We start from the raw sequence: 11767 nt of genomic DNA, 5'->3' as shown, positions 1-11767 counted from the left end.
CAAAAAATTTGTCAAGCATAACGGCGTCAATTCTGGGAAAATTACTGCAGTTTGTTTAGTTGAATCCTGGTTCCATGGCAAATTATACCAGTCTTTCAAGGTTTAACTGAAAACGAACTTCATGAACTTAACAATAATTGCTGAAAACTCAAAATAACCTGGTCACTTTATACGAAAATGACAGCTACAATAAAGTGTTTCGCCTCATTTTGTCGATCTCATTTTCCAAAAACATTATTATTCTTTTACTATTTTTGTACACAAGTTGTTTTTTTATTTACTAATTATCATGGTTAATCATTCAAAACTCAAAGCCATCCGATTTGTTCTTAGTGGAAACAAGCCTATTTGGTGGAATTTGCATTTACATTTATGAAAGACAAATAATTTCTCCATGAAGATACATTATTTTTTTTTATTGTATATCTGGTCATGGCTCTGGTTCTTTTGAGATAAATAAAATTTTCTAGTGATTTTTAATACTGTATAAATTTAGTGAAATTTTCTGTTGGTTTATAGCAGTACATTTATTCAATTCTCTTTCTCGAAATATTTCAAATTTTGAAAAACAGCTCGGACTATCTAGAAAAATTGAAGCACCAAATATTCTCATTGTCAGTTAAACAAACTAAAGAGTATGAATATAAAAAGTAACTAAAACACTGATGCTAGATGGACGGTTCATGAAATGAATAGAAACAAATATGAGTAAATATCATTTATTATATCGAACTCAAGAAAATTTTTTCATTGTTCTAACACGTAAATCCACTCGGAGCATAGTTACAAGAATTTGGATGTGTTGCGCCTTGTAGATTGATACCTGACCAGTTCCAATTAGAGCATCCACCAGATCCACATAAAACATAAATTGCCGTACTAAGAGATCCAGTTAAAGTTCCATAAATGTTTGAAAGCGTCAAATCTTTGATTACGATGTTTCCCATCGGTTGTCCTGTAGAACCACCGTTAGTGTAATCCTGTTGAATATTAATACCCCACCAGGTAATACCTAAAAACCGATTCTTATTCATTATCATGGCATTAAATAGTTGATGACTAAGACAAGAATGAATTTCAGTACCCTAGCGTTATTATTATTTTGAGAAAAATATATGAAATTTAATCAAAACTTTATTAAGAAAACACCGTTTCTACAATATCGCTAATCCACTACTTCATGTTTGTTAGAAGTACAAAATATTTTCAAACGAAACATATTAAGGTTGTCTGTCGCCCTTCTTATAGCGAAAATTATTTTTATTACCAAACTATTTTGCATATCTTCACGAAAAGAGATCTTACAACATTGTTTCAGACATTTCATCTTATTTTGTTGCAATTTCATTGGGGGTATTCCTGTTACTGTTTTCGACCGCGCTTATGACAAGCCACAACGTAGCAGTGGCGATATTCTACAATCTCGTACTGAAACTGCAGTCAATTTCGTCCAAAACGCATTAATAAATACATCGGAATAATTTTTTTCCAAAATAATTATTTAAAACTACCCGTGTTCACTCACAGCGCTCAAGATATGCGTTCCACCTATAATTTTGGCTCACATCCCCATATAACACAAAAATTGTAAGTTTCTGAATTTAGTGTGTAGTAAGATAATAATATTTTTCCTAAATTGGATTTTTTATTCAAATACCAACTTTTCACAATGTTCAGAAACATGATAATCCATAGGAATGATATCTGGAAATCTAGTGTACCATAATTTAGGACAAACCCTACAAATCCAGCAATCAAAATATTATCTGGATATTTAGTGTCTCAGCATTCTGAAACACTGTGCTTAAACAGTATAACTATGATTAATTATAATGAAGAATTTTAAGTAGATTCAAAAACACATTTAATATTCAAAATAATTTAGTCTCCGTGTGAGTACCAATAACCTATCCTAACCTAAATATTCATGTACTATAATATGAAAACTGCTTCTGAATAATAAACTAGTGTCAAAGTGAAATGTATTATTTGTTTTTCTTTTTGGTTCCGATATAAAAACCTGGCTATCAATTCACCCAAAGGGATCAATTGAACCCTTAAATTTCAGCAATCAATTCACATGTCGAATTATTAGGGCAAGTAATCTCGGCGACGAGTTCACCACCCCCAGGACTAACAACATTTGGTTTTGGTTAAGTCTTGAAACTTTTTTGATAAGCCGAAAATTAGACGCTTAATGAAATTATTCATAAATATATCAAATGCTGTACCTGAAAATTTGATATTGCTATAAGTTACGCTGGAAATTTCTCCTTTCTGGTTACCAGCAATGGTCTTGATGTGTATACCAAGATTTGCATTTTCAACTACGGAATCTTTGAATGTGACATTGTGAACAGTATTATCAGCGTACTCCTGGTAAACTCCAACGGCTATACTTAAACCATGGCTTCCAGTACAATGCAAATTCTGGAACATGAGATGTAGACCTTGGTTAACGCAAATACAATCGTCTTGGTTCCATACGACTGTATTCTTGATAGTAATATAGTTTGAGTGGGCCAGATCAAATCCATCAGTATTATAGGCTCCTTTCTAAAAATAAAATCACAACATCTATGAATTGGTGGTGATTCTAATGTGAAGAACATTTATGACGTTAAATTTATGATATTTTTTGTTAGCGAAGTTTTTCCTCAATATATTGCATATTTCGACATTTTTATGGATTTTATAAGTATTTTCAAACCCATACACACACTCACACACACACACACTCATACATATTTAGATTAGCTTAGCTCTGAAGTAAAATGGAATGTAATGACAGCCTTCGCCACATAAGTTGTTCAGAGACAGAAAAACGTGTATGTAGAGTTCGTTGGGAGGACGATCAGATGATGCAGTAAGAAAGGGATGATCGGCCGAGTGAGTAAGAAAAATACAACGAAGTAAAAGAACATGAAGAGCCCAACTCATCATTTGAAACCTCACATTAACTAGCATCAAATGAGGGACGCAAGAAAAGCAATCAAGAAGAAAGAGAAAATCAGCTAATGCTTCCTCCGCAAAGTGATACCTGACGGCGATTTTCGCGAAGAAATACAAGCTCAAAAGAGACATAAATGGAGTGTACTTTTGTGCATACTGCATACTTCTGCCAGTACTAGCTGGCAGTGTAGGCTAGTACAGGTTTCCTTGATAAAAAAACACAGACACACACTTCACTAAACTCACAGTATATACACCTTTAATAACAAGTCAATTTGCGAATAACTTTCCAAATATTACTGATAAGGTCGTTTCAGTTGTTTTTTTTTCTTCCATCTTTAGTGCTAGTGCTAGTAGTGATTCAACAGTTCTTGCGGCCTTGGATATCTTCCCCCAGCTACTATGAGATTTTAAATATTCTGGTACAGCTCTCGTTAAAACTACTTAGACCCGATGCTAATAAAAATTATACGCAAGAAAAGAAATATGATATTACAAAAAAAAGGAGAAAGAAGAATCAAGAACTTTGCAGGTGTTGACGTTGTGCTTGCAAACAGATTGTTTTACACTCATTGTTTCTATTGGGGTCCGCTCTTTTTCAAGCCTGTGATTTTCTTTGTATTTTTGGCCTTTTTGTGCTACTTTCAATCTCCATCTCATAACAATAATTATTAAAATAATGAAGATTTATCAATTTCAAATTATCCTGAACCCAATAGATTATATTAAATTTGAAAGCACACAATGCTGAAAAAATTTTTTTAAACACTCAAACTTACGGTATCTCCATCCTTATTATCGATATTCCAATAGTCAATAGTAACACTGGTAGAGCCAGAAATACCAACACAAGTCATCGGACAATTTTTGATTTTGAGTGCTTTAAAATAGGAGTTAGTTGCTGAGATTTCCAATACTCTGGGCTTCTTTTTGGAATTACGACCACCTTGACCGTCCCACCAAAGTTCTCCGCGTCCATCAATCAAATGAGCTAAAAATTTTAAAACAATCATATTGCAAAAAGATATTCATTTCACTAATAAACAATAATTGTTTATTTGTAATCTAATAATAAAAAATATACGGCGTGGAACAGCCAAATAGAATACAGAGTGGGACAAGGGCCAATACCTACTTTGTTATTTTAAATGCAACCGCCTGTATATTATTTATATTTTGTATTCAGAAAGACTATACATAATTCATGTACAATGTTATATACCTATATTCAACTGTTTCGGAAATATTGAACTGTTTTCAGATTTATTTCAAAAATAAACATATAAAAATAGAAAATTATTTTATTTCATTAAATTCGGTACCTGACATTTAACGCTCATTTCCTATTAAGCTCTTAATTTTTAGTTAGTTAACAAAAACCATTTCTTGTGTTCTTTTCTACTGATTTCCTTCAAAAAGAATACAAAAAAAGTTTTATTTTTTCAGTTCATTTAACATAAAATAATCTTTCTGAAAATTATTGATTATGGAGATAACACACGGACATAAAAAGTCTGTCTTTGCATCCGCATCTCTGTAACTTCTCATATCTTTCGATAACTGGTGATATTTTCTTTCTATTGACATATGATCAATCTCGTTCGTAGTCCTCCCGTCTGGTAAAATCCACGTTGTTTTTTGAATTACTCTATGTTCAAAGCTTGTTTTAACCTTTCTCCTTTGCTCTTCTGTTACTTTCTTGTCTATCGTTTCTATTCTTTGGTAATGATAACTTGAATAGAAATAAATATTTAGAACTGCTCCGAATTAATGTCGTAGCAGCTTTAATAAATTTATATTGTGATCAAGCAAACCCAAAAGTTCCTGCGAATATAATATGGTTTCAGAAATGTCCAGCTTTATCCAAATTTTTTCATATCGGTGAATAAGCTGGGGCGGATCGATAGAATGATCAACACGATCTCCTGATCTAACACCAATGGACTTTTCTGTGGGATATATCAAAAGTATAGTATATAATATTAAATCACTAAACTAAGATAGAGAAAGATATATTTTATCGTCCAGAAGTATATAGAAGAAAATTACAGCGAATAACAAAATTACCTTTAAAAGTGTACATTGAACTAGTGCAGCATGCTCGAAATTAGATATTAGTATTAGAATAAATGACTTTATAAAGTGGAATTATTGCGAAAAGCGGGAAAAGATGTTATAGATTTGATTTCAATTGGCCAATGATCGTTCATTTGTTATGAATTGTATAGTATTGAGCCTCAACTAATTCTGACGCAAAGTAGGTATATAGAATTATATAGAGGAAGAAACGGTGATCTGCATTCCTAAGCGGATATCTGTGCAATTACCTTTCTAAAATTACAGAAACGTGCTTACGAATTAAGCAATCGGATTCAAAGATGGATAAAGGAAGAGGCAATATTCTGATTATTTTAAAAAAGACCTAGCAATGAGCCCTGTTGTTAAGTTTGAATAAATATCTACCAGCTCTTTTATGTAGTTTGAAGATTCGCTCAAATTGTGTCGCACCACACGTATCTCAGAAAGGAAGGGCATATCGGAGAAGCGACTCAATAAGTGCATAATAGACTGTGTAAAAAATGGATAAGTTTAGTTCTTCGGGAACTGATCTCAATGCAAAACAGGCAGAACTGATTTTATTAGATAAAGTGGTAATATATAACTCCAATTTCAAAGAATTGGCCACAACAAACTCTAAGAATTTCACAGATTAAACGACGTCAATGGTTTTTAAACATTGAGTCACAAAAGATTCGAATCACACTATTATTTGAGGGTGATTAGGTTACTAGATATGGTCCATTGAAGTGACGTGAGATCAAAGTTGCTCCAAGATAAACTAGTGTCAACTGCAAAAATGCACATTTTCGCGTTTATGAACCGAAGAAACAAAATAGGGCTAAGTAATGATCCTTGAGGTACTCCACATTCTATTGAAGTGCAAGAAGACATCATTGTGTCAACCCTTACAAGTTAACTTCTGTTGGTGAGGTCTGACTTCGAGATATGCGAGAGGTATTCCCCTAAAACCGTAATACTGCAATTTGCTAATTAAAATATTATGAAATGATTATAGCCTCTTTTTGACCAATCTTTCTATGATCTCATATAACGTGGGAAGAAGTGGAATTAGTTGATAGTTTGATGCTTAATTTTTATCTCCTTCCTTATGCAGGGGTATAATTATTGTCGTTTTTAGGCAATTTGCTAATGTGCCATTTGGAAATGAAATGTTTATTAAAGTTATAAAGTGATTTGATGTGTATTCCGTCAGACTCCAAAACATTTTTAACTTAATTTCATCAGTACCAGATAAGGATTTATGTAAGTTAGCATTTGCATCAGGGAGATATTAAAGCGGATCATGAGAAGGAGTTATAGAATTTGATAAATTTTTGGCTACATTTACAAAGTAATTATCAGAGGACGTAGAGATTGTGCTCGACGAAGAAGTCTTATTTCCTAGAGAATTGGCGAGTCTCCTATTATAATAAATATCCTTGGCGATTTTTATTGTCTTATCATAAATTTTTCTGTATGATTCCACGTAATCTTGGAAGAATACACTATCCGAGAATTACCTTAGGTGAGATAAAGACGCCTGTGGCAAAAAAGTATATGCCAGATTAGTTAGTGTTTAAATGAATCTAGAAAATTCTAAGTCCACATCACCAAAAAAAATTTCCATCTAGAAAACATTTCTAAACCATCAATTAATTGTTTGGTTTACGTTATATTACAAAATAAGAAAATTGGTGATGTCCACGCTCTCAATCATTTATTAACGCATTTATTCCATTTCATATAATATGTGTCCTGACTGACCAACTGATAGATTCATCAAATCACATTTGATACTACTGAAGCTACTTTAGTAAAATTTAGATAGTAGATTCATTTCGTATCGTAAGCTCCTTTCGTATCGAAAAGGATTTTTGAATTTTCCACCACTGAGAGGTTAAACAGAGATGTCACTATTACGTTACCTGTTACTACTAGTACCACTAGTAAAAAAACTTTATTGCCAAGCTCCAATTATCACCATTCAAAAGAAATGAGAGGTGAAGGGGACTTTCGAGAACAATTAACATGACTTGTTAATATTCTGAAATTTTTCATTAATGATCTCTTCAAAAAGTAAACCTTATGTTAATGTCAATAGGAAAATAGGATAAAGATCTTACATGATGCTCCTAGCACTGTTAGTTGATCCCCTTTAATATGCATAAATGGTCCATCCCATTCCGAATAAGCGAATGCTAGGTTTCCATCGAAAGTTAGATGCGTACCAGTCTTTAAAAATAAATTAAGGGTAACACCGGCAGGTACGGCGAAGCTTCCTACCGAAATTGTTGTGCAACTGTTGATAACACTCTCAACTTGATTGTAATTCGTGATAGTGCAACCCCCTACAGCTGCAACAGATAATAAATTCATTTGAACAAGAAAATACAAATTGACGAATTAGATGTGGTCAGAGTTGAGCCACTTGCAGTAAAAATGTACAGCAAGTAAAGTGTTTGGTACTTTTTTTACTTCAAGTAGTTTACTTTCATTACTTTTAAATTGTAGGTACCAAATATTTGTACTAGATACTTTTACTTGTTTGATCTAAAAGTACTTGAAATACTTTGGAAATACCTAAGTAAATAATTTAATTACACCAAGTAATTCCAGTAGTTTCAATATTTGGTAAGTGAAATTTATGATATGGTACATGTGTTTTGACCTGTTTTGAATTCCACATTTCCGTAATGTTGAAAAAAATTAATTTTTTTTAAATAAACCACAAACTATTCATGTTATGAGAAAATATTTCAAGAATTAATTGAAGGGTTTTTCTTGCCAAAAAATTTGAGCTTCTCAAATCTATGTATTGTCAAAATTGAGGGAGATACATTGGATCAAAGTTTGTATTCGCGTACCAAATGTGGCTTATTCAGCCCCTTTTAGGTGCAATCTTTTCGAAACAGGGGGTTGAAGAAATTTTTAATTAGTATGTCGTTGAAGTACGTGAAATCTTCTACAAGTTGCTTGTTTGAAAAAGTTCTTAACTTGAAAATTGAGCGAGTTATTGTTCAAAAACCAACTATTTTTTTTTCAACCTTACGGAGCACGAGTTTTAGATCATTGGGAAGCGTATAATTGAGCTACAGCTAGCACTAACGACGAAAGGAAGACGATATAAGTGACCTTATTTATAAGCACAGCAGCCTAGGTTTTCAGAATCGGTATTGATATTGGTGATCTGTTGCTACCTGAGGATTTGGGTGTATGCCAAGTTTATTGGGGGGGTTGATTTGAGCGATGACAGTGTGCATAGCACAGCTATATATCTGGTTTGCAGTTTTATCGAATAGGTCTTAGGAGAAAGAGAGTAGGTGTTAGATGCATCCCTAGAAACATCAGCGTAAACCTCAAGTTGTGTCTATCCATAGTGACTTAAGTGGATCGGTCGATGAAAAAGCACTAAGCCAGTTGATCTTAATTTATTTGGAAAGTTAGCATGCCAAACCCAATCAAAAGTTTTCGATATGCTCAGTGCGATTCCTCAAGATTCTACAAATTTCTCTTTAGCTTCTTTATGTTGATGACATAAGTCGGGAAATCTCCAAATTATCTATGTTGACAAAAACCGTATTGATGGTTGCTGATGATGTTACCAGTCGCAAGACATTCCAATATTTGCTGATTAAAGACTTTCTCAATGACCTTGGAAATGGCTCGAATTGAAACAATTGGACGACGGTAGTTGCGAATAACAGTCTATTTTCTTTTTTTTTGGTATCGGTTGAACCCGAGCTAGTTTCAATCTGCAGAGAAGACACTTTTTTTATATAATAGGGAAAAGGCTTTGCATAGCGGAATTGTTAGTTCAGCTGCGTATTATTATTCCATCAAAACCAGTGACTTTAATTGAAGCCGATGACTTTATTGTTGTCCAAGACTTTGAGAAGTCTTGCCACATCTCAAGTGCAAATCCTATTTCTGGCATTAATTATGAATGGTAATTTTCCTCGCGATTCAAGAGTTGAGGCAAATATGCGAACAAAGAAGTCCGCTTTTTTGCAGTTACTGTGATCTTCTCCAGTCAACGGTGGAATTTTTGACTTTCAAAAGCCATGGTTTACCTTTTTTGTTACAGACCAAAAAGACCTTGGTCCATTTGGACAATTGAGAAGTTTCTTTTTCACTCTCTCATAATATCGTTCCTTACAAGCATCTATGGTCTGCTAACAGGATTATCAGGAGATCACAAAATTTGTACGATTTATGGTACTAGAATTTGAGCGTGAGCGCACTTTGCGATAAGCAATATTTTTTTGACTCCTATCACAATAGACCATGCAACAAAAGTTATAGAATACGATGGGCTATATTTCGAATATCAAGCCTTTCTTTTTCTATTATTATTCAATAAACAAAGAAAACATTGAAAATTGACATATTTTATAAGACACATTCTGTTGTAATCACCTCTAACTAGTATTTTGAGATGATACCAAAGATCAAGACACCGTTCACTGAGATAACTTGCAAAAGTAATATTTGGATGTATTTTAATAGCGGAAAGTGACGATTTCATACTATGAAATAATATATTCTTTGAATTGCTTCGAAATGCACTTTGTAAAAGCTACAATATGTATAAAACGCAATATTTTCCTTCTTCATTTTTACGATGCGATAAAATTGCTGTTTTCTTTGAATCATTTATCAATTTTTAGATTGAAGATGTGAAACTTATGAGAATCAACTTACTTTCGTTAATAGCAGGGGATGCACTACTTAGTGCAATTAAAGAGAAAATGCACACAAATAATTTCATTGTCACTTTTCTATTTCTATAACATGTATATCCTAATTGATTCAAGCAAAGGTTTATATAGTAATTAACGTCCTCGAAATATTATGTTATCAATTCAAATATGTTAAAAATATCAATTCCATTTAACTGATAACTATTTAATATAAAAGCTCTTGTAGATTTATTAGAAGATTTATTTCAGTAGATTTAAATTGATATATCAATAAATTAGATACGAAGTTTCATATTATACTGGAGATGATAATCCTTTTCTCCGCCCCTGATATACTGACAATACAAAATTAATATAAATTTAGATTCCAATTTAAACACAAATCACAAATTTTTAGATAAAATAACTTGCAAAATCACCTTATATAAATGTATTTATAATTAATTAAAACAGGGCACTTAACTTGATTTATGATCGGTTTCAAAGATATTTATTTAGTGCAAAGATTACGTCTTAAAATGTCTCGTAAGAATGTAAGTTTTATACAAATATAATTAGTTTGAAGCACGTAAAATATATTAATTAGCAACATAGACCCAATTCCACTTTTAGCTCTTGCATTGTATGATATCCTTTAACGTTTTAGTACGTTTTGAGATGCCTTAGTTACATTTACAGTGCAATCAATCAATTTAAAGTATTATGATTTTTGTGCCCGATCCGTATATCTAGTTTCATTAAAATAAACACGCACTATCGATCAAGAATGCACATATAGTGACTCAACGGCCTCATCAGAGCCGTCGACTCTGTTTTCCCCCACTCACTTTCACTCCTTGAAATGATCTGTTTCCTTTTTCGCTCAACCACCCAGCTTATTGACATTCCTCTCTTCGCAATCATTGTCACTTGCTTAGTCAGTGCCTACGCTGTTTCATGATTCGTCATAACGTTCCCAGCCTTTGGACACTTCGGACGTGGTTCACCAGCTGTAGTCCACTCAGATGATAATGGTTTTGATTTTATAGCGAAGTTATGGATCCATCCATCCATGGATCATATATTGACTCAAAAAGTATGATTTATTACGAGTAAACATGGCTAAACACTGTTTCGAATCATCAACAAGTTGTTGTTTTTGATTGACTGTTACTGCTATCTCACGTAATTCCAAATTTACGATTAGATATAATCAATATGAACACTTTTTTGATGATTTCTGGAGTAATCACCTCAATTGTACGACCAGAACGGTCTTCAACATCGGTGTCTGTATGGCCACGTGTAAATTCAGAAAACCAATAACAAATGGTTTTTATCGATGGAGCAGAGTGTAGATAACACTTTTGAAGCTATTACTGAGCTTGCACATTATTTATTTCATTAATACACAATGATAAATTAACACACGAAATTGTTTCGAATCCATTGTCTTGAAAATAACAAAAGTAGCATCACTAAAATTGCTGTCACTTTTTTCCGACTGATCGAAATGTCATGATATTTTACATATAGTATTTTGAAAGTTGGCACTCCATAAACGTCATATGAATTTGAAAATGGCAGCGCCATCTATTTCTTAGTCACACGACTTATTGAGTGATGTTATAGGTATATGAGCAGCAAAACTATTATACGAGGGTGCTATCAATTGAAAAACTAAAAAATATAGTTTGAAAAACTGAAAAACATGCTTTTAAAGCACGTCAAAAGGAATAATAATGAGTCCAAAACAATATTGAGTGAGAAATCCTAGTATCTAGAATTATGGTGAAAAAAGTATGGGACGTTTGGTTTTTCATTCCCTACTATTATAAGCTTATTCCATTTTTTAATCTATATTCATTATAATAATTAAAAATTGAACTTAATGAAATGAAAAATCTGTTTTTATTTCATCTAAGGCAAACAAAGTTCGTCGGATTATCTAGTTATAACACCAAAATTATTATGGGTATGGAGACATGAAAAATAATATTACTAGACAACTCTTCAGAAATAACAAATTTCATCATGTTTCCAGAAAAAAGGAAGATCTGAAAAATGTATTAAAA

General features: G+C 32.6%; 1 protein-coding gene across 1 annotated transcript; it reads right to left on the bottom strand.

Annotated features, from left to right (window-relative positions):
• Nucleotides 1-703: 703 nt before the first annotated feature.
• On the bottom strand, nucleotides 704-9822 carry LOC130444027 (polygalacturonase-like). Its single transcript, XM_056778997.1, has 5 exons — nucleotides 9715-9822; nucleotides 7137-7367; nucleotides 3732-3943; nucleotides 2232-2556; nucleotides 704-1012 (listed from the first exon to the last, which is right to left on the bottom strand). The coding sequence occupies exons 1-5, from the start codon at nucleotides 9779-9781 to the stop codon at nucleotides 756-758; spliced, it is 1092 nt and encodes a 363-aa protein (XP_056634975.1). The 5' UTR covers nucleotides 9782-9822; the 3' UTR covers nucleotides 704-755.
• Nucleotides 9823-11767: the final 1945 nt, after the last annotated feature.

Source organism: Diorhabda sublineata, chromosome 1, assembly GCF_026230105.1.
Source record: "Diorhabda sublineata isolate icDioSubl1.1 chromosome 1, icDioSubl1.1, whole genome shotgun sequence".
Classification (NCBI taxonomy): Eukaryota; Metazoa; Arthropoda; class Insecta; order Coleoptera; family Chrysomelidae; genus Diorhabda; species Diorhabda sublineata.
The sequence above is the reverse complement of the archived record's forward strand: the minus strand, read 5'-3'. Positions and strand labels throughout refer to the sequence as shown.

Bases quoted from the DNA above. Each gene is read 5' to 3' on its own strand.
- LOC130444027 (XM_056778997.1), bottom strand. From the start codon at position 9,781: ATGAAATTATTTGTGTGCATTTTCTCTTTAATTGCACTAAGTAGTGCA. The intron at 7,368-9,714 runs GTAAGTTGATTC...TATCTGTTGCAG, and splicing joins ATCCCCTGCTATTAACGAAA to CTGTAGGGGGTTGCACTATC. The intron at 2,557-3,731 runs GTAAGTTTGAGT...TTTTATTTTTAG, and splicing joins ATAATAAGGATGGAGATACC to AAAGGAGCCTATAATACTGA.